The following is a 26,940-nucleotide window of genomic DNA, read 5'->3' on the forward strand; positions in this document are numbered from 1 at the left end:
ACTTAAGCATTTGGGGATTTTGGTGTCTGGGGGGTGTCCTGGAACCAATCCCAGTCAATACTGATGGGTTGAACTAATATGGGTGAAGAACTTAGAATGGTTCCTGACACATAGTAAATAACCATTAAAGGAATAGATATTATTAGTCTATTATTATTTTTAAAAGAAATATCACTTGAAGCTTTCTTGAAGTGATGTTTTGTGAAAAAGAATCTGAAAAATAATACTACCACATTTTGTAGGATAGAAAAATCAAATGCTTATGTGTGTGTGTAGTTGTATCTGTGTGATGGAGCATTAGAAAATGTTAAGATATAGTGGCCAACCGGGGAGTACCCTGTCTATAAGTTTCAATTTAGATTAAAAGCCAAAATACTACGATCACCAAACTGTACTCATTTGTCAGCCAGCTATGGTCTGTGAATCACCAGTTGCAGTCCCTGATATAAGGTATACATGCATCAAACATAGCTTAGTTCTGTAAAAACACTGAGTATTTAAAGCTGTGCTATCTATCATGCTAGCCATTAGCTCCATGTGGACATCTAAATTAAAATTCAGCTCCTCAGTCACTTTAGGTACAATTCAGATGCTGAATAGCCACATGTGGCTGCTGCTATGTTGGGTGGTGCAGATACAGGACATTTTCATCGTTACAGAAAGTTCTGTTGGATAGAGCTGACCTAATGGCTTGTAAACATATTCATTCATTACTGTCTACCAACTTATCCATTCCTTGGTGAGAAATCACCAAGTGAGAGCCAGCAGACCTGTAATACACAGTACTGTAAGATTGGTCTTTAGGCATGAAGTCCTTGCCCATGCCTGTGTCATGAATGGTATTGCCTAGGTTTTCTTCTAGGGTTTTTATGGTTTTAGATCTAACATGTAAGTCTTTAATCCATCTTGAATTAATTTTTGTATAAGGTGTAAGGAAGGGATCCAGTTTCAGCTTTCTACATATGGCTAGCCAGTTTTCCCAGCACCATTTATTAAATAGGGAATCCTTATCCCATTGCTTGTTTTTGTCAGTTTTGTCAAAGATCCGATAGTTTGTAGATATGCAGCATTATTTCTGAGGGCTCTGTTCTGTTCCATTGATCTATGTCTCTTGACTTCATGTCTAAAACACCAAAAGCAATGGCAACAAAAGCTGAAATTGACAAATGGGTTCTAATTAAAGAGCTTCTACACAGCAAAAGAAACTACCATCAGAGTGAACAGGCAACCTACAAAATGGGAGAAAATTTTCGCAACCTACTCATCTGACAAAGGGCCAATATCCAGAATCTACAATGAACTCAACCAAATTTGCAAGAAAAAAACAACCCCATCAAAAAGTGGGCAAAGGATATGAACAGACACTTCTCAAAAGAAGACATTTATGCAGCCAAAAAAAAACACATGAAAAAATGCTCATCATCACTGGCCATCAGAGAAATGCAAATCAAAACCACAATGAAATAACATCTCACACCAGTTAGAATGGCCATCATTAAAAAGTCAGGAAACAACAGGTGCTGGAGAGGATGTGGAGAAATAGGAACTCTTTTACACTGTTGGTGGGACTGTAAACTAGTTCAGCCATTGTGGAAGTCAGTGTGGCGATTCCTCAGGGATCTAGAACTAGAAATACCATTTGACCCAGCCATCCCATTGCTGGGTATATACCCAAAGGACTATAAATCATGCTGCTATAAAGACACATGCACATATATGTTTATTGTGGCACTGTTCACAATAGCAAAGACTTGGAACCAACCCAAATGTCCAACAACGATAGACTGGATTAAGAAAATGTGGCACATATACACCATGGAATACTATGCAGCCATAAAAAATGATGAGTTCATGTCCTTTGTAGGGACATGGCTGAAACTGGAAACCATCATTCTCAGTAAACTATCACAAGGACAAAAAACCAAACACCGCATGTTCTCACTCATAGGTGGGAATTGAACAATGAGAACACATGGACACAGGAAGGGGAACATCACACTCCGGGGACTGTTGTGGGGTGGGGGTAGGGGGGAGGGACAGCATTAGGAGATATACCTAATGCTAAATGACGAGTTAATGGGTGCAGCACACCAACATGGCACAGGGATACATATGTAACAAACCTGCACATTGTGCACATGTATCCTAAAACCTAAAGTATAAAAAAAAAAGATTGGTCTTAGGCTACTTAGCTGTTAATCTGCTCCCAAGCAGAAGCTTACAAGTTTGTTTTTGAGGTTCCCCCAACCGCATCAAAGCTCTTGGTTTGGTGACTATAGGCCTCTGGCATTAGTTGATTCTCCAGGTTGAGGAGAAAATTCCATAGGGGAACAAAGTAGTTTATTTTCCCACATGACCTTCCATCTTGACTTCTAACACCATACTTTTAGTTTTGCCTATTACTAACTTGATGTAAATAGAATCATTTATACATTATTATAATGTATTATTATAATGTATCTATCTACAATAGATAAAGATACCTTTCCAGGCAAGAAGGGGAAAATTGAGTTGGGGTATATATATGTTTGCGTGTGTGTATTTTTTTCACCCATTAGGAGAAATACATCAGTGAGAAACCTTAACCTTGAATATTCTCTATAAAATATATAAAAGGCATATTACCTTAGGAATTTTTTACTATGTCATAATACTGTTGTATCTCATCGTGGCAATCAACATTTGCTGTCACTAGAATAATGCTTTATTCTTTATAATAGGAAATAGCACAGTTTTAACCTTAGTGGTTATTTGAAGAATTTTTACTCTGTTAGAACTTAACTGGAGAAAGCTTGAGCTGGGAGGAGGTGATGTAACAGATCAGATCCTTTAGGGCTATTCAGGTTAGTGGATAGGATTGTGTTTCTTTTGCCATTCATGATGGAGCCCGCATGTTACTCCTTAAACAGAGAAAGTATAGAGTGAGCGTGTATGTGCTGTGGTTTCTTTAGAAAGAGTGGTAGCATTAAGTATTATATGGTTAATGGGAAGTATAAATTTATACTTCCATTCCTGACTCAATAAATATTAGGGATAATTCTTTATATTTTCCCTCTTTATTGAGGGTTTGCATTGGTAATTGTTCCTTCCCCTCTCCAGCATAACCTAATTTATTCTAGGCCTTGGGCTTGAGGACTAAGGCCAATTTTCATTGGTAAATTAATTTCAAACATTACCCTCACATTAGAGTAAATTCATCACTTCTCCCCAAGGGAAGATATGCAGAGGCTTTTTGACCTACCTGGAACAGCTGTTTGCTGAATCCTTTCTCCTGGGGCTGTGTGTTACAGTAGAAAGAAAGTGAACATTATGAGACTTGAATTTTAGTCTTGGCTTTGATAAATTTTTTGGATTACTTTATGAAAGCTACTTTATTACTCCGTTCCTTATTTTGTGTGTAAAATGAAGATAACAGCAGCAATTCCCACCTAATTTGCAAGAATGTTGAGAATAATACATGCAAAAGTGAAACTGCTTAGAGCCCTCAGAGGAAAGATAACAGATCTCAGGTTGAGGTTTCATCACATTTCAGCTACGCATGCTTCATTGTTCAAGCCTCTTAGATGTTAACAACTATGGAGTGTTTAGATTTCAGGAGAATCTTATTCTTGAAGTGGTGTTTGTGTGGTTTTTGTGTCTGTGTATGTTCATGTGTTGTATTTCTTTTCAATAATGTGAGTGGTCAGACTACCTACGGGATTTTTTTTAAGCTTCTGGGCAGCTCTGAGGCAGAGTATAACTTTTTTTTTTCCCTCAGCTGGCTAAAGCAATCCTAGTGAGACAATGCATGAGTAATAGTAACAGAGGAGTTACGCAGTTGTGATTTTCTGCTCCAATAATAGAATGGTAAAAATCTTTGTTCTTTTTTTTTGGTTTCTTGGGACAGATGGTCTTGGTGGCTGTTGACATTTTCTGTGGACTCTCTGGTGTCTCTTGTGCCCTTCGTCCCCTCTGCTACCCTGGTTGAGCCGGGGCCAAAGAGTATCCATTTTCCTATCAGTTATTTTATGAAGTTTATCAGGATGTCTTTGCCTTCGTTATCATTTTATATAAAAAAATTGTGCTTTTAAATGTAATGTTTTCTTTCCTTCTTTCTTTTTCTTTTCTTTCTTTCTTTCTTTCCTTCCTTCCTTCCTTCTTTCTTCTTTCTTTCTTCCTTTCTTTCTTTCTTTTTCTTTTCTTTCTTTCTTTCTTTCTTTCTTTCTTTCTTTCTTTCTTTCTTTCTTTCTTTCCTTCCTTCCTTCCTTCCTTCCTTCCTTCCTTCCTTCCTTCCTTCTTTCTTCTTTCTTTCTTTTTCTTTCTTTCTTTTCTTTTCTTTCTTTCTTTCCTTTTCTTTTCTCTTTCTTTTCTCTTTCTTTCTTTCTTTCTTTCTTTTCCTTTCTTTTCTTTTCTTTTCTTTCTTTTCTTTCTTCTCTTTCTTCTCTTTCCTTTGATGGAGTCTTGCTCTGTCGCCCAGGCTGGAGGGCAGTGGCGCAATCTCGGCTCACTGCAAGTGCCACCTCCTGGGTTCACGCCATTCTCCTGCCTCAGCCTCCCAAGTAGCTGAGACTACAGGCCCCGCCACCATGCCCAGCTATTTTTTTTAATTTTTTTATTTTTAGTAGAAACGGGGTTTCACCGTTTTAGCCAGGATGGTCTCTATCTCCTGACCTCATATATATATGTGTATCTGCCTGCCTCAGCCTCCCAAAGTGCTGGGATTACAGGCGTGAGCCACCGTGCCCAGCCTAATGTTTGCTTTTTAAGGTTTTTACAGTTTTCTTGTGAGGAACCAGGGATAAATTCCCTGCGTTTGAGTCATAGAACAGGACAACAAATGGCTGTATTTACTATGACATCCAACACTAATCCTCCTCATTGACTATTACCACCCTGTTTACCAGACCCAAACTTTAGCATGTAGACCTTTTCCCCACTTAACTTGAGTTTCTGGTCAAGTTAAGGATTCCGTAATCTCCCATTTTGTGGGAACTTCATTTATTGTGTTTTTGGGCTGAGCATGCTGCTTTCGTATCTACTTCTTTCAGAAGTCTCAAGTTTTCACATAGACACAAGTCCCTGAGACCTGCCGTGTCCCAGCAGATTTCCTGCAGATAAGTACTCCTCTGCCTTTTCCTCCCATGACCCTTGAATTCTTATAGTAATTTCTGAGGGCAACAGTGACAATATCTTATTTTCAGTACAAAATCCACTTATTATCTGCTATGTCCAAGAATCTGTGTTGCAAGAAAGACACAGTGCATTTCAGCTCTTTGGTAACGTTCCATACATTTTACATTTTACCATTTGCAAAGCACTTTCACAGCATGTTTCTGTGTATATATTTAACATGTGTGTATATATACACATACACGGGATAGAATTGCTGGTTCATAGAATTTGCGTATGTTTAGAAAATTGCCAAACCATTTTTTAAAAGTAGTTGTTCCACATCTGTGCATGTGCTTATAACCTGAATGCCAGTCAACAATAGAATGGATGATTAAGTTACGGTGTATTCCTGAGTATACTGCATAATAATAGAAATAAATGAACTGTAGCTATATTTAACAATCTGTATAAACCTTACCAACAAAAGTTGGAGCAGAAGAAGCCAAACACACACAAAATATACAGTATCATTCTATTTATATCAAGTTAACAATAGGCAAAACTAAAAGTATGGTGTTAGAAGTCAAGATAGAAGTGACCTTGAATGGGGGAGGGTAGTGACTAAAAAGGGGCAGAAAGAAAGGTTGTTTAGGAATCTGGTCATGTTCTGTTTCTGGTTTTACACCATGTGCTGGTTACAAAGGTGTGTTCTTTATCAGGAATCATTGAGAAGTATACTTGAGGTGTGTGTTTTTTCTTTGTCCACATACTTCAAAACGCTCACATGAAAATGTGAATTTATAGCTAACTTTATCTTATTTATAACAAGTATTGGATTTATTTACTGTTGTAAATAAATTCTTATTTATCCATCAATTTAAAGAACATTTATTTAGTTTCACTTCTTGATTATAACAAAATCGTTTCTTGTTATTTGTCAGTCTTACTCTCATAATCCACACCTCAACAGCCACTTTCTTCATGAAACTTTATAATTACTGCTCTTTTGTTGATATCTAACCTGGATAACTGATTTCATCCCTAAATCCTCAGATTGTACACATATATGTTTGTTGGATGCTTCTATGTTTGTTAATTAGTTGCAAGCCATTTTGCACCTAGTCATATCTTTGTCACAAAACCACAGACGACTTTGAAGAGTAATGAATTTTCTGAAGGATTAAATTGGAATGTTGTGAGGCTCCCTCTCTAGTTCTTAGGGGGCTGGAGGATAGGCGTTGGGTTCAGTATATCAGAGGGTATGCACTGTGCGAAGAAAAGTTGTAGTTGGTGTCTAGGACTGCTGCTGCTTCTGGTCTCAACTGGAAATCGTTTTAGGAGGAGAGAAAAGAGAGTAACTTTAACAATTATTTGGAAGGAAATTACTAATATTGTTTAAGTAGTTGTAGTACCTTAAATTCTTAACAATTTTCTCAACCCTTTAACTCAGAAGTTGGTGGAAGCAACTCCTGACCTCATGATCTGCCTGCCTCGGCCTCCCAAAGTGCTGGGATTACAGGCGTGAGCCACCGTGCCCGGCCATGTGCATTTATTTGTTAAGCAGTTAAAAACGTTAAGCCAAAATAAAGAAACAGTGATAGCAGAGTAGGGAGTGTTGTGCCCAAAGAGTGACTGTACTCTTATTGTTTTACCTGTCATAAGAATGCTTGTTAGTGGTGGCCCTTTCTAGAATTTCTGGTTTTAAACTCAGGAGAATGACTGATAGGGGTAAGAAGTGCTTTTTACCATCTGTATGACATACATTGGACACAAAGTCATAATCCTATAACATGACTACTATGTCAGTCTTAGTTATTCAGGAATAGTAAGGGAGGTAAAAGCCCATTCCTCAGGACTAAACATTGAGAAATCTGTTTGTTGGGCCTCAAAAGATTTCTTTCTTTCCTCCTCTTCTTTTTTTTTTTTTTAAGTAAAATAGTCTCATTTTAGAGATTAAATCTGTTGTAAAGTGCTATAAATAGGTTGCAAGTATAAGTGCTATAGAAAAATTACAATAATACTATGCTAGCCTAGTGTTTTAGTGGTTAGTCTTCCATAGCAATATGAAATTTCGGGGGGGAAGTTATATGATTTTTTAAAAAAATCATTACTGAATTCATTTTTCAGGATTTATATGTGTGTGTGTGTGTGTGTGTGTGTGTGTAGCCAATGGTTAATAATGTATGTATAATTTGTCTTCCCATCTGTTTCTTGCTACTGCAGTTTCTATGGTTGCTATGGAGAAGGTTATGATAAGGAAAAGCACAATAAGGTTAAAAGTTCTTCTCTGTATCTGGGACAGAAATAACAATCTCCCACCACACCATCCTTTTTTATGCCCTCTGCCCTCATGTGATGATCTTCCATACTGCAGTGCCTGTTGCTGACGGGAAGATGATTTGATGTTATATTTAAAAAAATTACACAGAGGAGCTAATTCTCTTCTTTTTTGCTTCTTTTAAGGTTGATGACTTTCATCATTTTAGTCTAGGCACAGAACAGAAGGAGACAATAAGCATTATTAGGATGAATTGTCAACCCGGAACATTTCTGGTTTGTGTGGGTGGGTTTTTCCTTTAATTTCATTTGTGTGTTTAAAATTTTATTTTTTGTTTGCTGATATGAGGTAAGAAAAGCTTAGAGAAAGGACCTGATGTGGAACAGTTGGGATTTGGTTAATCTGCTTAGAAATAACACTAATCTCTAGATCAGATGCTGTCAACAATACAGTGCCTTCTATCCCCATTATCTTCCTCTATTCTGTACTTGCTTATTCTTCCGGCACTCTGTGGTTTCATTTAGTTTTATCTTTTCATTTCCTACCAATTTTTGTTTTTTAATATTTCTTTCCTACTTCTCATTTACATTTCACTTTTGAATTTCACCACGGCTTCATCATGGGAAGTTTTTTGACTTTACTCTGAGGTGGCAGGGTGGAAAGCATAGATATGTAATAATTCATATGCCAAAATAAGCTTCTTCCTAGTATATGCTTAAGAGTAACTTTGTATTACTTTTAATAGTCACAGTTGTAGGTCTCTGTCAAAATAAGAGTATGACCACAATTTTCTTGAGAATTTTAATGCTACTGGGACGATTATATGACTCTAGGTGAATACATGCTGTTTTCTTTCCTTTGTTTTCTGTTTTTTTTTCCTGCTTATTTGTACATTAGGTTACTTTTTGAGATCAAATTCAATTGCTATTTATTAAAAACCTCCTTTGTGCAAGGCGTTTAATGTATATTTCTTCAAAGTGATTTTGTGAGGCAGATATTTTTATGCCTTTTCTTAAAGATGCCGAAAAACTAAGGCCAACAGGTTAAAATAATGTGCCCCAGGCTACACAATTAGTTAGTAGCTGTACCTGGATTCTACGTCCTGTGCTCTTTTCAGCATTCCTCAGAGGCTTTAAGGGGTAGGAGTTAGGAAAGGCTCTGGAGTCACACTAGACATTGTTTTGAATGCCAGCTCCATCTCTGGGTCTCAGTTTCCTCATCCATAAAATACGATTAATAGTCATATCACCTCCAAGTCTTGTTTGTTACTAAGCTTTATATAAACCGCTTAAAACCATACTTGGCACATAAGTTCTTGATGAATAGCACCAAGTACACTGAACATCAAATATATTGAACATTTACTGTATTATGGTCTCTGTGTGCTGAGACCTGAGTATATAGGTTCTACTTAGAATCAAATTGAGAAAGGCCTCTATTAAGAGAATTTAAAGTGTCATGACTATATTAAGGAAGTACAGGGTGTCATGAGGGCGTTTAAAAAGGAAGGGTAGTCTGTTCTGGAGGCCAGCAGAATTTTGAAATCTAAAGGATGGGTAGAAATGAGAGGGACCGTGTGTGTGTGTGTGTGTGTGTGTGTGTGTGTGTGTGTGTGTGTGTATGTATGTATTTCAAGCAAAGGCAATAGACCACATAAATCTTAGATGGGGGAGTGCAGTGTGTTGCTGAACCTGAGCAAAGTCCACTGTGGAGGAAAGTACTATAAGACTGGCTGGAAGGATAGGCAAAGGTCAGATTAAGCAGAGCCTTGAAGGTCATATAAAGTAAACCTAGATACATTGTATCAGAAACTAATGATGATGCCATATTACCTCTATTGATATTCCCAGACTTCAAGAGAACATCTAAAAGGATAACCAAACTCTCTACTTCCACATTTAAAATATGTGTATGTTAAAAACTGAAGAATGCTTTAAACTAGTTAGAAGTTAAATTAGTACTAACACAAACATATCTAAAAATCAAGAAAAAATTTAAAAATAGTGTTTAATTTGGAAAGAAGCAGTGTTACTGGTGAACAAGAATAAAATATTTCAGTTGAGCCATTTTTAAAAAGAATTTAATTGGTTTCAGAATGTAACATCCTTCCTGATGGTTTCAGATGGCTTTATTTGTTCATAAATAACTCTACTTGTTGATTTAGCCACTTTTGTCATATGAATGCTTCATTAAACAAATGGAGCTTGCTCATTATAGCCAAGTAGAGCTATATTCAACCAAGTGGTGAAGTTGAGAGTACACGGTTGTATTTAACAGCAAAGGCCCTTTATCTGGCCTCTTGCCATCTGGAAACTCTAGATAGCATTTCCCAATATACATCTCAATGTAGTAACCAGACTGATAAGGACACGCAACTATAGCATCACAATGTTAGAGAGTGTTCTGTATACAGGAAAGAAAAATACATTCTTCTCACCCTATTCATTATCCAGGTTAAAAGCCTAGATTTTCAGAAGTCCTTTAGAAAGCTAAGCAGCAAGAAATTTTTATTTTCCCTGAAAAAGGCCAGTCACAGGGAAGTTCAGATTTGGCTAGAGGGTTATCATTGTAATAAAAGACAATCCTGAAATAGTGAAAAAATAGCCCCTAGATTCTGTCAGTTTTCTCTGCCCATTCCCTGCCTTGTCTTTAAACTATGATTTCTGAAATTTTTGAAAGCACCGAGATCTTTTTTAAAGTCCTTATCTAATGCTTGGGGCATTAAGATTTATTTTTAAACTTTATTAATCATTTCTAGGCTCCACAAAGTTTTGTAAGAAATGTCTATTTATCTGTTTTTTAAAATGTCAAGTTGAATTCAAATCTGAGACCCCTTTTTAAAAAAATCATTGTGATAATTATCAATTGTTGGGGTTCTGCTCTGTATGCTGCAGTCTCTCTTACAGAGCCAGAATGCTGGGAGGACCCCTCTGGTCTTCTGTGGAGTAACTGCTTTTTGTTCAAGCCCACAGGATCCTTTGTGTTGCTCTGCAGCTTCTGTGCCTTGTAGGACACATGGAATGTTGTGATGACCAGAGCCCCAGTCTCCAGGACAGCCATCCTCTTTGAGGCACCGTTATTTCCTTTGTCCTCTGAGCAACGGAGAGCATGGATCTCGTCTTGTCAAGGAACTTGGCCAACTTCCATTCCCCTCCCAGTAGTATTTTTTCTCCTTGATCAGGCTCAAAGGCAGGCCCTCCTACCTCCTCTGCCCTACTGTAGCTTCCTCAGTGAGCATAGGCTTCACAAGAGACAGGAAGCCTGTTGGTCTTTAGTAGTTTCATCTTTCCACCCTGCAAAGCCCACAAGATAAAGGAATACACAGATGACTTGACAAAGATAGGCTTAGAAGAGGTAGGAGAGAGGAAGGAGAAAGACATTAATTGTTAATGTTTTCATTTGTTGCTTGCTATAGTCAGCATAGTTGTATTCATGGCTGACAAATCATATTTTGAATAGTATTTCTATTTGGAGGAATTCCCACATTATGAGTCTACCTCCCCAGTGTTAGAAATGAGAACTTAAATTTCTGACCTCTTGTGTAGCTTGGACTTCGGCCCTTCAGTCAGATTCACATAGAGAGTCTCTGACCCTGACTTGAAAGAAGAAACTTGAAAGAAGAAACATGACAGAACAAGCTCTATGTTGAGCTTCTATTGCTAGCACAGATAGCAGCATAAGAGTATGGCTTTGCAGGATGATAGTGTTGTAGGGTTAAGTGCCTGATATAGCACTGGGACATCATTTGTAGTTGCAGTGAAGTTTTGGCATTTGGGATTTGGTGACAGGGACAGTTGTAGCAATTTTCTTAAGCCAGTTTTACAGTGTAGTTATGGATGTTTTCCTGGAAGATTAGCTCTTAATTTGTTTCTCAAGCCATCTCCATGATTCTGTGAGCTTCCCAACATACCTTTTTCTAAAAAAAAATTTAAAAATCAGATTCATATAACTTACATACTATAAAATCCCTCTGTCTAGGTATATAGTTTGCTGTGTTTTGACAAATGTTTCATCTTGTGTTCACTACCATAACCATGATATACACTATTTCTATAACTCCAAGGAGTTTCCTTCTGCCCTATGTAGTATTCTCTGCCCAACTCTAACCCTCAGTCCCAGCTCCAGCATCTGGCAACTGCTGCTTTGTTTTCTGCCTGTATAGTTTTGCTTTCTCCATAGATTTTTTTTTTTAAATGGATACATGCAGTATATAGCCATTTGTTTCTGGATTATTTCAGTTAGCACAACAGCTTTAATATTTAGTCATTTTGCATATATCAGAAGTTTGCGTGGTTTTTTTTTGTTCACAAGTAATATTTCATTAAATGGCTGTGTCACAATTGTTTTATCCATTTGCAAGTTGATGGGCATTTGAGTTGTGTCTGGTATTTTGGATATTACAAATAAAGATGCAGTGAACATTTGCGTATAGGTTTTTCTGTAGATCTGTATCTTTACTTGTCTTGCATAAATATCTAGAATTGGAATTGCTAGATTGTATAGTTAAGTGTACATTTAATTTTGTAATAAAATGTGAAAATGTTTCCAAATGACTATACTACTTTTCATTTCCTTCAGAAATTTATGAGAGTTATTTGTTCTACATTCTCGTCAACACCTAGCATTGTCTTGTTAATATAATATATTCTAGTTGATATTTTGTATTATCTCAATATGGTTTTAAGTTCCCTGTTGACTAATGAAGTGGAGCATCTTTTCAGGATGTTATTACTCATTTGTATGGTTTCTATGTATAGTGAAGTGTCTGTTCAAATCTTCTGTGCATTTAAAAAATTGGACTGTTTGTTTTGTTGAATTTTAAGAGTTTTTAGGTATTATAAATATAAGAACTTGTGTTTTGAAAATATTTTTTCCCAACCTATGGCTCGCATTTTTATTTTCTTAATAGTGTCTTTTGAAGTCTTTTGAAGACAAGAAACTGTTAATTTTGATGAAGTCTTATCAATTTTTAAGTGGTTAATGCATTTTGTATCCTATTCCAGAAGGCGTTTTCTAACCCAGAGTCATAGAGAATTTCTCCTGTGTTTTCTTCCAGAAGTTTTATAGTTTTATTGATATGTTTAAATTTCTTACCTATTTTGAGTGAATTTTTATATAAAGTATTAGATAAGGGTAGAGGTGTTTTTTTTTTTTTTTGCATATGGAGATTATTTTTTCCCCCAGTGCAGTTTTTCAAAAAGAGTAAACTTTTCCCCCTGAATGGCTTTGACACCTTTGTTGGAAATCAATTGCCCATTTATGTATGAATCAATTTTTGGACTCTCTATATGTCCTTATTCCAATGCTACTTTATCTATATTACTTTATAACTTTCTTTTTGAAAATTATTCTATTCTATTCTAATATTCACTTTTGTACATACATTTCAGGAGTAATTTGTCTATTTATACAAAACAGCTCACTGAAAATTTGATTTGGATTCTATTAAATCTAAAGATAAATTTGGGTTGACTTGACCTCTTAATAGTATTGAGTCTTTTGACTGATGGTCACAGTTTGTCTCTCCATGCAGTAAAGTCTTTAAATTTCTCTCAGGAAAATTTTGTAATTTTCATTGCACAGATCCTACAGATATTTTCTTAAGGTTATCCCTAAGTATTTCATGTTTTGGATGCTATTGTAAGTGGTATCATTTTAAAATTTTAATTTCCAAATGTTCATTGCTACTGTATAGAAAAATAGTTGCTATTTGTATATTGGCCTTGATTTCTGAAACCTTGCTAAACTCATTTATTAGAATTAGTTGTTTTTTTGTAGACTTGTAAGAATTTTTAATGTGTAGATAGTTGTGTTATCTGCAAATAAATACAATTTTACTTCAAAATTTCAATCTATATGTCTTTTAATTCTTGTTCTTGCCTTATTGCAGTGACTACAATCTGCATGTTAAATAGAAGTGGCAAGAGCAGACATCTCTCCTTGTTCCTTACTGTAGGAGGAAAATCTTTTACCATTAAATTTGTTAGCTATTTGAATTATTGGTACTGATAATATCTCTTTGTTCTTCTTTTAATGTCTGTAGGATCTGTAATTATGTCTCTTCTTTAATATCTGATATTAATAATTTGTGACTTTTCTCTTTATTCTTTGTCAGTCTGGTTAGAGATTTATAAATTTTATTGACCTCAGATAACTAAATTTTGATTTTATTGATTTACCCTGTTGTTTTTCTGTCTTTATTTTTATTAAATTCTACTCTGTCTTTATATTTTGCTTCTGTATGCCTGCATTTGATTTAATTTAAATTACTTTTAAAAAAGTTTCTTAAGGTAGAAACTTAGGTCATTGATTATAAACCTTTCTTCTTTTCTAATATGCACATTTAGATGCTATTACTTTTCTCTAAGTAATGCTTTGGTTGCTTCTCCATAAATTTGATATGTTGTGTTTTCATACTCACATAATTAAAAATATTTTCTAATCTTCCTTTTGATTTCTTCTTTGACCTGTGAATTATTTAGAAGTGATTTTTTTTTTTTTTTTTTTTTTTTTTTTTTTTTTTTTTTTTTTTTTTTGAGATGGAGTCTTGCTCTGTCATCGAGGCTGGAGTGCAGTGGCGCGATCTTGGCTCACTGCAACCTTTACCTCCTGGGTTCAAGCAGTTCTCCTGCCTCAGCCTCCCAAGTAGCTGGGACTATAGGCATATGCCACCATGCCCGGCTAATTTTTATATTTTTAGTAGAGACGGGGTTTCGCCATGTTGGCCAGGCTGGTCTTGAACTCCTGACCTCAGGTGATCCACCTGCCTTGGTGTCCCAAAGTGCTGGGATTACAGGCGTGAGCCACTGCACCTGGCCCAAAGTGATTAAAAAAAAAAATACATGATGGTTTTCTAGACTTCTTCCTATTGAGTTTAGTTTAACTCATGTTTTTTGTATAACTTTAATTATTTAAAAATTTCTAAAGTTCATTTTATAGTCCAGAATATGTTCTGCCTTAATGGATGTTCCATGTCTACTTTAAAACAATGTATATTCTATGATGTTAGGTAGAACATCCAGAACTTTTCATTTATATTAAGTTCATTGTTCAGGTCTTCTGTGTTTTTACTGTTTTTGTCTGTTCTATAAGTTAATGACTGAGACGTGTTGCAATCACCAACCATAATTGCAGGTTTTTCACTTTTTCTCCTTTTAATTCTGTCAGTATTTGCTTCTTGTACTTTGAAGCTCTGTTGTGAGGTGCATACACAGGACTGTTAGGTTCTTGATGAATCAGCCCGCCCTTTTATCATTATGTAATATCCCTCTTTATGCCTGTTTTAGTTATTTGACTCTTCTCTCTTCACATGCTATTGCTTTCCCAAACTCTTTTACTTTCCCAAACTATATTATCTTATAAATTACCTCATAACTAGCTGTCCAGCCTCTCCTTGGTGAAATGCTGATTTCTGGTACAATCACTTGTAGCCAGGATGTAAATAAGATCCTGTGTCATAAACCATAGTGACTCATGTTCAAGGAATTGCCTCTTTCTCCTTTCTCTGAAGTCAGTTTTGAGTGTGGTAGCAATCATAGTAGCATGTCCATCATAACACTGCAAAACCTGGTTCTGCTTTTGTGCCTTGGTTCTTTATAGCTAATTATAATCACATTACTTGCTTAGTTTTAAATAAGGGGTTGCAAACATAAATGCCCACAGGAATCAGACAGGTAACATGATGGGGTAAAGTGAGTTATATCGTGGAATAACAGGAAGTGGGTGGGGATCCTGGCAGTGTGGAAAGCTCCTGCTTTGTGTAAAGGGGCAGCACTAATCAATTGCCATGTGAAATGCAGGCCTGGTGTTACTAACTGCTCCCCAAAAGGGCATTCCTAAATGGGGTAGAATACGTAAGCTGATAGCCAGATATGAAATCAGGAGGAAGTGATAATAATAGGAAACTTGCTGAAGAGAATTCTGATAAAATTCACACCAAGTTTTAGGAGATACTGCTGAGTTAATGCTACCCACGTAATATATATGCCATGACATGTAGGAATCAAATAAGCGTGTATACATACATATGTATATACACATATATACATGTGTACACACACACACACACACACACACATATATATAGAGAGATCTTTTGGAAAGTGACAAAGAGGAGTGATAATCTAGATAGTGTTCATTAGTTCAGTATAAGGCATGCTCTTTGCCCTTGGGATGGTCCCTGAGCAATGTTTGTGGTTGAAGGGGAGAAGTCAATGAGAAAGCACTGAAATTATATCTGAGGGGAAACTGTAGTACCATAGAAATAGAATACAATTACATATTACAGCCAGACTATTACATGTTACATAGACTGTGTAATGAATGTTTAATGCTTCAGCCAGAAAATGAAGATATATAATTTTATGGTAGCTTGCCATCATGTGCTAACCATAAAATATATTGTGCGATATGGCATAAAATGAAGTAGAAACTTGGCAGTGATCCTGTAAATTGATTAATGTAGATGACCAATATGTAATAGAGCCATCTATATTGATAAATTAGCTATTACTCTTCATTTCACTTAGCACTGAGTAGATGGCCAAAATATAATTGAATTTCAGCTAACACAGACTTTTTTTTTTAGTTGAGATGGCAGTTTGTAAAAAGATTATATGGTAAGTATAAAGGTAGATTATTTCATCTAATTAAAATTTGGTTAAAATATGAAGGGAGAATGATTTGTTTAAAAAATTACTACAATACTACAGAATTGTGGTATTCCTTAGTTTCCTTCAGAAAACAAGGAGGATAGTGTAGAATTTTTACTTTTTGAATTCATGCCAGTCTGATAAACTATAAAACTTAATTTGATAGGTTAAATAAATTTGTATTACATGTCTTTATATAAGAAATACTTGTGAGATCACATGGGATGATATAAACCAATAAGCATTTTGTGACCACTGATATTAACATTTTAGGCAGAAGGATAACATAGGCCTCCCAAAGTGCCATAAAGGTCTTTTTGATGCTTTGCTGATTATATTCCCAGAGGGAAGTGTTCTGGCAGTTGGGCTGATCCTGAAACATGAGCACTTGCTCCATAGTCATCAGAGGACACTGTTGTGAAATCTCCATTGGATTGCTTGGGCCAGTCCGCATTGTGAACTTCCGATGTTCAATCTCTGATGCGTTTGCAGGGGAGATTTCATGTCATTTGACTCTAGCAGTAGGCAGATCACAGTAAAATGTCCATTGTCTGTTCTCTTGGCTGTGTAGTGTGGATGGTACCTCCTAGGATTTTTAAAGATTCTTTGTTGCCAGCTTCATTTCCTCTAACATGTACCAAGAGGTTTGAGATAATGTGCATGCCTTTCTGCTTTAAATCTTGGGAAACAGGAGTCTAAATAAAGATGATAGACAACTGTATTTATGACTTTAACTCCTCAGAGGAAATATGACCATGTACTTTATGTCCTTTCTATGTAATTGCTGAGAGTCATTTAGAATTCATGAGTTGACTCAAGTGAAAGTACAAAGAAAAGATTCAAGTGCAAAATGCTGTCACTTTGGCTCTTCAATTATGCATTTTACATGTAAATATTGCAAATTGTAAGATGTTTTAATGTTTTAAGTGTTTTTTTTTTTTTTTTTGAGATGGAATCTCACTCTGTCGCCCAGGTTGGAGTGCAGTGGTGCAATCTTGGCTCACTGCAACCTCCACCTCCCAGGTTAAAGCGACTCTCCTGCCTCAGCCTCCCAAGTAGCTGGGACTACAGGCGCCCACCACCATGCCTGGCTAATTTTTGTATTTTTGGTAGAGATGGAGTTTCACCATGTTGGCCAGGCTGGTCTCAAACTCCTGACCTCAAGTGATCTGCCTGCCTCAGCCTCCCAAAGTGCTTGGGATTACCAGTGTGAGCCACTGCACCCAGCCTAAGTGGATTTTTAATCTAATATTTAGCGTTCAAGTTTAAATTCTTGCCTAGAGTTTCAAACATGGAAATATACTTTAAAAGGAAATAGGGTTTTTGGTTTTTTTAATAGGATAGAAAAAATTAAGCATCAAAAATGCAAAAAAACACCAATTTCCCTCCTTCTTACTCTAAGAAACTTTTTATTACTCTAAGAAACTTTTTATTACACCTGGTTCTATCAATGTACTAAAGAGGAACCATGAGACACATTCACAGAGTAACTTAATTTCATCTTCTGCATACCTTTAAATTCATTCATGAGTCAGTTCTTTCCCTAGATGAGAACTAAAGCAGACCATACAACTTTTCTGACCACTTTGAATTTAAAAAAATGAAACAAAATAAGAAAATCTTAATTTATATACAGAATTATAAGTATGGTTCCCTGACGGCCAGTGAGATAACTCTCTAGGAGTCCAGATGTCTGGCTTCAACTTTCCTCTACTGAGGTCCCATCAGCGAGCCCTCTTGTTAGGCCTAAGAAGACCCTGAACCAGCTTTTATATGTGTTCACCTATAAGGTGAGAATAGGGTGAGTGAGTCTTTTAGTGTACCACAGCCCTAATTTAAAAGTTGTCTCCACAAAGCCTCTTTACAGACTTCAACCCCTGACTCATTTATTCCCTTATTGTAGTCTTCAAAGTTATATAACCAATTTTCATCCATCTTCTTTGTGCAAATTCTTCAGGGCAGTTTGTCTTAAAAGTCTGTTTTGGCATCTGATGTATACATATATACACACACATACACATACATATACATATATGTATATACACATATGTGTGTGTGTATATATATATCTCAGGGTATATATATATATCCTGATATTTCATGTGGAAATTGAATGAATTGGATTAGATCAGTTTAGCAACATGTATTTTTTGAGTTCCTATGGTATGCTTTCTTAGACCATACAGTATACTAATGAGGATTTGTTAAATAATCACAAGGTATGATTAAAAGCTTGGTGGTGTTCTGACACTACTTTGTGAGACTCTGACCTAGACTGAGAGGTCAGGGCTTTTCTTGTGAGAAGGTATCACTTGAGCTATTGTAAATGATGAGTAGGTTACTAAATAAAGAAGCTGGGGTTTATGAGTAGGTTACTAAGTAAAGAAGTTGAGGTTTGGAACAAAGCAAACCAGACAGAGGAAAGGCAGAAAACAGAGCAAAGGCTCAGATTCCAGGAGTCAAGAGAAATTTAATTGGTAAAATGTGCCAGATTTGATCATGGATTGGGTTTGGGAGATGATGACAGAGTTGACTTGAAGATTTCTAAATGTCTGGCTTGCCCAGCTTGGCCCTGTTCGAGCCATTCACAACCATAGGGAACATCAGGAAGGAGCCAGAGTATATTTGGGAGGTGGGCATGCAAAGGAATAGTTTGATCTTGGACAAGCAGATTTTTGAGGTGCCTTTGAAGTAGCCACATGGTGAAGTCTAGGAGGCAATTGGATATAAGAGGAGAGGTTTTGATTAGAGATATAAATTTGAAAGCCATTAGCATTTATATGAGAATTGAATTCATGATGGTAAGTGAAATTCTGTAGGGAGATAGTTTAGAATAAGGCATCAAGGCAGCACTTTAAGAAATACCAACATTTGGCCGGGCGCGGTGGCTCATGCTTGTAATCCCAGCACTTTGGGAGGCCGAGGCGGGCGGATCACGAGGTCAGGAGATCGAAACCACGGTGAAACCCCGTCTCTACTAAAAATACAAAAAATTAGCCGGGCGTGGTGGTGGGCCCCTGTAGTCCCAGCTACTCGGAGAGGCTGAGACAGGAGAATGGCGTGAACCCGGGAGGCAGAGCTTGCAGTGAGCCGAGATTGCGCCACTGCAGTCCAGCCTGGGCGACAGAGCGAGACTCCGTCTCAAAAAAAAAAAAAAAAAAAAAGAAATACCAACATTTAGTAACCATGGGGAAAAGGGTAAAACAGCAAGAGGAAGTGAGAGTTGTCCAGAGAGTTGGGAGGAAAACCAGAAATGAATTATATTAACATCACTGAAGCTAAGGGAAAGGTGTGTTTTAAGGACGAGGGAAGAGTCATCTCTGTCAGATGTTTACAGAGTCCCAGAATGATTGCAAGTATCATACAGCCACAAGGAGGTCTCTGGGAAGCCTAGGGAAAATTGTTTTTAAGAAGTGATTGGGGCAGAAGTAGATTGAAGACTATGGAGCAGGAATAGATTCTGTGGAGAGAGTATAGACAGTGCTTTCAAAAAGATTAACATGAAGTATCAGAGAGCTAGGGCCTCCCTGGTGAGGACTGTGGGGTGTAGGGAGGTAGGAATTTTGTTTTCAGTTTAAATAGTTGAGGATGTTTAAATGCTATCAGGAAGTCTCCAGTGCAGAGAAAGGGGTTGAAGTTACGGGAGGGGGCAGTCTATGATAAGGTCACTAAGGGGGCCAAGCAGATGGTATTTGAAGCTCACATACAGGATTGGTCCTAGATAAACTCCTCTAATCTGACAGGGGAGAGGGAGATGAGGGTGAGGCAGACTGAAACTGATTTGCAGATTGAGAAGCAGGAAGTAGAAGGAGTTTCTAATTCCTTTACGTAAAAGTCCATTCTAGTTTTAAAGTTTGTCATCATATAATATTATAGTGATAATAATAACAGCAAACATATATGGAATGATTTCTGTGTGTTGAGTTATGTGTGGTAGTAAGTTTGTGTTCCTTATAGACTAACTGCCTGGGTTTGAAGCCAGACCTTACCACTTCCTAGCTTTGCCACTGTGCAACCTTGAGCTGTATTTTTAATTCTCTGTTTTTCTATTCTTCTGTAAAATGAAAATAATGTCAGTAAGTACCCTATAGGATTAAATGAGTTTGTGTATACATATATATATATATATAATATATGTTATATGTAGAGAGAGCTTAATGTGGACTTGGTGTAGTCAGTGTGACCTAAATATTAGCTAGCAGTAGTAGTGGTGGTGGCAGTCATCCTCAGCACCTGGTACTGCCCTCATCATACCCCTTGTATGATGTGATGACAATATTTAGCTCTGTTTTACAGATGAAGCAACAGACTCAGAGATTAAGCTACTTGTTTGGGGACATGCAGCTAAATAGATGAAAGTACCACATTTCAGACCCGATTTGTACAGCTTCAAACCTACACCTTTGCAAGTTCTGAAAGCAGCTCATCTGGAATATTTCTTCTTCAGCTATTTCAGAATGTGAGATGTTAGGATTGACCTTATGTAAAAACATGAAGTAAGTGAAGTTGGCCTTTCACAACTTCTGCTGCCCCAGAGGCTTGCTCTGTGCCAGCAGTCCTGTTGCTTCCCTGGCTCCCAGCCCTGTCCCGCACAGCTCCTTGTCCTCTGCTCACCCTGTTGCAGTTGCTTTCTCTTTCTCTTTCTTAGTTCATATTGGTCATTTTTAAAAACTTGTATCAAAGATTATTTGAGTTAAGCTTGAAATTAGTGAATTGCTGGTGGAGGGTACTTACAATCCCATATAGTTTAAGTTGGCATTATATTTCCTTTACCTCTTCCTTGAAGTATTGTCTGAAGTTCGGCACCAGTTTGGCTTCCACACTTATTCTTAAAAACATCTCTATCAGTATTTATTTTAAATTTATCATATCATTATAACAAATACATTCTCTAACCCACTTCTGCCTTATGAGGTAGCTCATTCTGTTCATTGCCTGCTCCGTGATCAAGTAACCTTCCCTTTCTGTCACTAATTGCTGAGGTTCTTTCAACTTCTTTTTTAAAATTTAGAGACTTCCCCTAATGTTATTTATCTTAGAAACTTTTCCTGATGTCATCAAATGCTTTATATTCTATCACAGACAGTTTATGAAACATTTTATTCTGCAAATTTAACTCCTGAGAACATCATCAGAAGAGTATGACGTTCTATACAGGGAAGGTGTTATGTATGTTTATTTTTTAAACTAATTGTACATAACAGTATGTTATTCTGTTACTTTTTTGGGAGAATTGAGATACTATCACTTCAAAGTAAAACAGTTTGAGGTACTGTCATAGACTTAATGTATTTTTCATGATCTAAAATAACTTCTTTTTAGGGTCTCCATGGCCTATTTTGATCTACTGTTATTTCCATACTGTTTCATCATCCTAGGGAGGAGGCTTTGCAGAAGAGATAACAGTTATTTTGACTTCCCATGAGTTGGCTCTGGTGAGTCAGTTTTCTTTTTTAGAATTTTAAGTGTTGTTGACATATAATTTATATTCCATAAAATTACTCCTTTGAAGTATAAAATTCAGTGACTATTGGCCAGGTGCGGCGGCTCATGCCTGTAATCCCACCACTTTGGGAGGCCAAGGCGGCCGGATCACGAGGTCAGGAGATCGAGATCACCCTGGCTAACACGGTGAAACCCCGTCTCTACTAAAAATACAAAAAAAATTAGCTGGGCATGGTGGCGGGTGCCTGTAGTCCCATCTACTTGGGAGGCTGAGGCAGGAGAATGGCATGAACCTGGGAGGCAGAGCTTGCAGTGAGCCGAGATCGTGCCACTGAACTCCAGCCTGGCAACAGAGTGAGACTGTGTCTCAAAAAAAAAAAAAAAAAAAAAAAATTCAGTGACTTTTAAACTTGCAGAGTTGTACAACCATCACAGGAACCTAGTTTTAGTTTTCCATCACTAAAAAGTCCCATTAAGTCTATTTACAAGTCCCTATGCCATCCTGTGTATCCCCGGGTGGTACTAATCTATTTTCTGTCTCTATAAATTTGCCTTTTCTAGACATTTTATATGTGTGGAATCATATATTATACAGTGTTTTGCATATGGCTTCTTTGAGAAATATGTTTTGGGAGGCTCATGCATGTTGTAAGATGTATCAGTACTTTGATGGTTTTTGTTTCTGAACAGTATTCTGTTGTATGGATAGATCACATTTTGTTTGTCCATTCACCAGTTGATGGATATTTGTATTATTTCCTTTTTAGGACATGATATATAAATAATTCTGTTATGAACATTCATGGACAAGTCTTTGTGTGGACATACATTTTCATTTTACTTGAGTAGATTCCTAGTAAACGAAATTGCTGACTACTTGTATGTTATGATTATTTAGGTTTATGAACATTTTCTGTTGATTTTTATTTAGGTCTGTGATCATTTTCCATTGATTTTATATTCAGAATATTTAATTTTTAGCATATTACTATCAAATTATCCCAGCACCATTTGTTGAAAAGACTATTTTTGCCCCATGTAATTGTCTTGTACCTTTATTGAGAAGCATTTGACCATAAATATAAAGATTTATTTCAGTACTCTCAACCCTGTGACATTTATCTGTATGTCTATCCTTAAAAGGCTAGTACCATACTGTCCTACTACAGCTATATAGCAAGTTTTAAAATCGGGTAGTGTGAATTCTTCATCTTTGTTCTTCCTTTTCAGTATTCTTTTGGCTATTCTAGTTCTTTGTCTTTCTATATGTTTTAGAATTTGTCAGTATCTGCAAAAAGACTACTGGGATTTTGACTGGGCTAGCTCTGAATCTATAGATCAATTTAGGGACAATTGGCATCTTAAGATTGACTCTCCCATTCATGAACATTACATATCTCTGCATTTATTTAGTCTTACTGATTTCTTTTATTAGCATTGTATACTCTTCTGTGTGTGGGTGCTGTACATATTTTGTTAGATTTATATGATTTGTTAGATTTATATGTAAGCATTTAATTTTGCAGTGTGCTTATGTAACAACACTTTGAAAATTCAGTTTATTTCTAATCTTTCATCAAACCCCATCAGTTGAATTCATCTGTGTCGCATTTGAATCTGGCCACATGTCAGGTAGCATCTTCCAAAAGAGAGTAAACAGCTTCTAATATTTTTCTGTTGTAGTTTCCAGGAGGTAAAGGGATGAACCATTTTTATTATTTTGACTCAGTGACTGGTCAGCAGTTGTTTAGTAAGACTATCATGTCAGTCTGTTCACATGATCAATAATAATGTGATAACATAAAACACACAAACCTTCCTGAAGGAATTTGGACTGTCGGGAAAGGGCGAGCATATAACCTCCCTGTTCCTTCTTCTGTAGGTGTTGCAGCATCCCTGGAAGTGTCAGAGAGCCCTGGGAGTATCCAAGTGGCCCGGGGTCAGACAGCAGTCCTGCCCTGCACTTTCACTACCAGCGCTGCCCTCATTAACCTCAATGTCATTTGGATGGTCACTCCTCTCTCCAATGCCAACCAACCTGAACAGGTACTTCTGTTCCATCCTGTGCTACCTCTAAAAGGTTAATCTTTTCAGAGGAGGTTGGTAGGGAAGCATCGTGAGTACATCTTTGGTTTCAAGAATAAGGTGGCATTTTCAATGTGCATGTGCTCTTTTAAGGCCTACTCCTCTGCCCTATCAGTCACCTATCAGAAGAGGCTATCCTCTTTTTAAAAAGGTAACAGATGTTAAGAATATCCTTCTGAGAGTTTTATATAGGAACCTGTAATTTTATCGACAACATTGCTAATAGGCAATTTTGACCAGAAGGGACTGGCACCATCACAGATGATTGAGAGCATACTTTTAAAAGATAGTGATAAGAGTAAGGAAGTAACATTAGGTTGTAGTACTTGATTTTTTTTAAGTTAATTTCACTAGTATTTTAAAGTAAAACATGACTAGCCATGTTAGCCAGCTCAAAGAGTCTGGCTTAATAAATTATTAATAGAATGTGTACATGAAAGAATGTACATGAAAATGGAAGCTACTCCCCAGTAAGCTGTATCAATCACAGGAAAAAGACACATAAGTTGTAGAACTCACTGCAGAAAATAATGCTCAGGAAGTTAATGAATTGTGATAATGATTACACTTTTATTTACAATGTTAATGGAGCTTTTCTCCTTCAGTAAGCTTATTATTACCTCAAAATATTTGATAAGCTAAATTTTCTGATATGAAATTAAATAGAAGCTTCTTTTGTTTCTTCACAGAATTTTTGTAGTTAGACTCCGCCTTCAAGATAATTTTGTTCAACCTTATTATTTTAGGAATCAAGGATGGAGTTAAATAAGTAAAGAAAGAGCTTGAGTAGAGTTACTAAACACATTTACAGGTAGAGCTTGAATAGAACTGAGTCCCTCACTCACAGCCCAAAGGGCTTTTTGTTATGTCATTCTAAGTCTTCCATGAAGACTTAACTTTGATAATAGAGGCTGACGTAAGAACAGCAATCATGGACTTGTAACTCTACTTCCCTTCTGTGACATTTATTTACATTCAGTCCATACCTATGATCTATCATTGTGTGACCTAATAAGCATGAGAATGGCAGTGCTAATATTTTTTAATTTTTGTTTTGGAATCAGTTTTTTGAACTGGTAAAAATATTTATGAACTGATAGTAGGGTGGGTAGCAGCAAAGAGATTTTTTTATGTTCTGATGTGTTAGGTAAGGAAAAAATATTATTCTAATTTGGTATGTGAGAATTTAAAACTCCAAGATACCTATGAACAAATACTGTAAAAAAAAAAAAAGTTGATGATAACTCTCATATTAGAAATAAAATTTTCCAATGTTTGGTGCAGCATTTTGTACTGTCTACCAAATAGTTATTGTTTTGTGTCTAGGAGAGGATAGAGTGGCCAGTTTATTTATTTTGCTTTCTTTTCCAGGTCATCCTGTATCAGGGTGGACAGATGTTTGACGGTGCCCCCCGGTTCCATGGTAGGGTAGGATTTACAGGCACCATGCCAGCTACCAATGTCTCTATCTTCATTAATAACACCCAGTTATCAGATACTGGCACCTACCAGTGCCTGGTCAACAACCTTCCAGACATAGGGGGCAGGAACATTGGGGTCACCGGTCTCACAGTGTTAGGTGAGTGACACAGGAGTCCTTGGCTGTTTGGGCTTTACTTATGAATCTACTCTCAAGCATACTTGCTTCTGGCCTTGTTTCTACACCTTCAGTCTGCTTATGTTCTTTTTCTGTCTTCTCTCAGTTCCATCTCTTCTCTGCTTCTCCATGCTTCTTACAGATCGTCTCCCCCTCCTTTCTTCATTTCCGGTGGTCTCTAAAACTTACTTCTTTAATGACTTTCTTCTGAAGGTGAAGAAAGATGGTATCAAATACCATCAGCAGTGGTCTCTCACTTAAGCTTCTACAGGACGGAACTTATTGTTGGGAGCAAATTAAATCAAGAATGACTTATTTTAGTACAGAGCAGAAGTTTTAGCATGTGTGAGAATAATACTATTACATCATATCTGTGTAACACCAAGTAGGATCACCACAGTTCTTGGCTTGCACGTGTTGTCCCGGCATAATTGTAATAATACCTCCTTTTACTCCCACAAGTATCCTTGTTTGAAGAATAAATCATATTATTACCTTTATACTGAGACCAAATAGATTTAGGTTTTTTTCCCCAGATTGCATAGAAAATAAACAACAACGTTTAGATTAAAATTTAGATCTCCTTGCTCAAACCAGCACTCTTTCCGTTACACCATGTTGTTAGACTATCTCATACTAAATTATATCCATTATGAGCATGTTTTATTTTTCAATTCTTCTGTCTCTAATACGAAATACTGCTTTCTAAATGAATACTTGTGGTAGAGGTGGCTAAACTCGGTTCATCTGGGGAGATGGAAGACGTTTAGAGAAGGTTGACGTTCTTGATTCTCCTCCATCCTATTCACGTCTCAGAATCTAGTCTCGTAGTCCTTGTCAAACTCCACCCCCCCCCCTTTCTTTTTCCTTCCTTGTTGTTGAGTCACTTAAGAATACAGGTGTTGGGAATTCTTGTCATTTTCCCTCGGCCTTTGGTGCCTTTTCTCCCAGCTTTCAAACAGAATAAAAAAAACTAATGACCAAGTCCGGGATTTCTATTCTCAAAATCATATTCATTGTATTATATTAAAAATTGTATAGATTATAAAATACTCTGAGTACCAAGTATAGTGTACTAATGGAATTAAATATTCTGATACTTAGACCTGTAAGTTAGGTGACTGGCTTCCCATATTATCCAACCTTATTTCTTTTTTGTTTGTCCAGACTTAACTTCTCAGCATCATTTTTAAAAAGAAGATAAAAAGCCCTTAATTTATTTTATAATTAATTCTACCTCCAAAGAATTATTTTGGGTTTCTCTTCCTGGCATCACAGTGGCAATGACAAAGGCAACCAAAGATCAGTTTGCCCCAGCACAGTAGTTAGGATTCGCTAAGATTTTTACTCTTCCTACCTATACTCTTTTATTGTTCTCTCCTCCCCTACACGCTCTTTTTTTTTCTGATTCCTGTGTATACTCTGCATTCATTTTTTCATTCATTCATTTATTCATTTTGGAAAGGGTGAACATATTTACTGAAAAGTCATTAGCATTACAAATAAATCATAAATTGGATTTAAACTCTACCGTCTGTATTCCCCAGCATGAAACTTCAAGCCATGGGCTTAGTTTATGGTTTTGTTTTCCTTGTTACTATATATCACCACCTTCTTCCTTTAGTGTTCTTTTTGGTAATTTTTGTTCCATGTTTTTTGTGTCCTGTCTTAATGATTGTGAAATGTCCACTACATTATTATCCACTCTGCTTTTACCTGAACCTTAGTTTAACTTGCCCCACCATAAAGCAGAATTTGTTAGAAAGTGGGTCTGTCCGGGTTTTGTTTGTAAA

At 36.6% G+C, this 26,940-nt stretch overlaps 1 protein-coding gene across 2 annotated transcripts in view; it reads left to right on the top strand.

Moving 5' to 3' along the window:
• The window catches only part of IGSF11 (immunoglobulin superfamily member 11), a 127,627-nt gene that overhangs the window by 80,461 nt on the left and 20,226 nt on the right, over window positions 1-26,940 (top strand). For both annotated transcript variants that reach the window (XM_003261842.3, XM_030802227.1), the window contains exons 2-3: window positions 23,348-23,511; window positions 24,922-25,129. In XM_003261842.3, the coding sequence (XP_003261890.1) occupies window positions 23,348-23,511; window positions 24,922-25,129 (372 nt within the window). The remainder of the gene's footprint in view (window positions 1-23,347; window positions 23,512-24,921; window positions 25,130-26,940) is intronic.

Source organism: Nomascus leucogenys, chromosome 21 (genome assembly GCF_006542625.1).
Source record: "Nomascus leucogenys isolate Asia chromosome 21, Asia_NLE_v1, whole genome shotgun sequence".
NCBI classification, from domain to species: Eukaryota; Metazoa; Chordata; class Mammalia; order Primates; family Hylobatidae; genus Nomascus; species Nomascus leucogenys.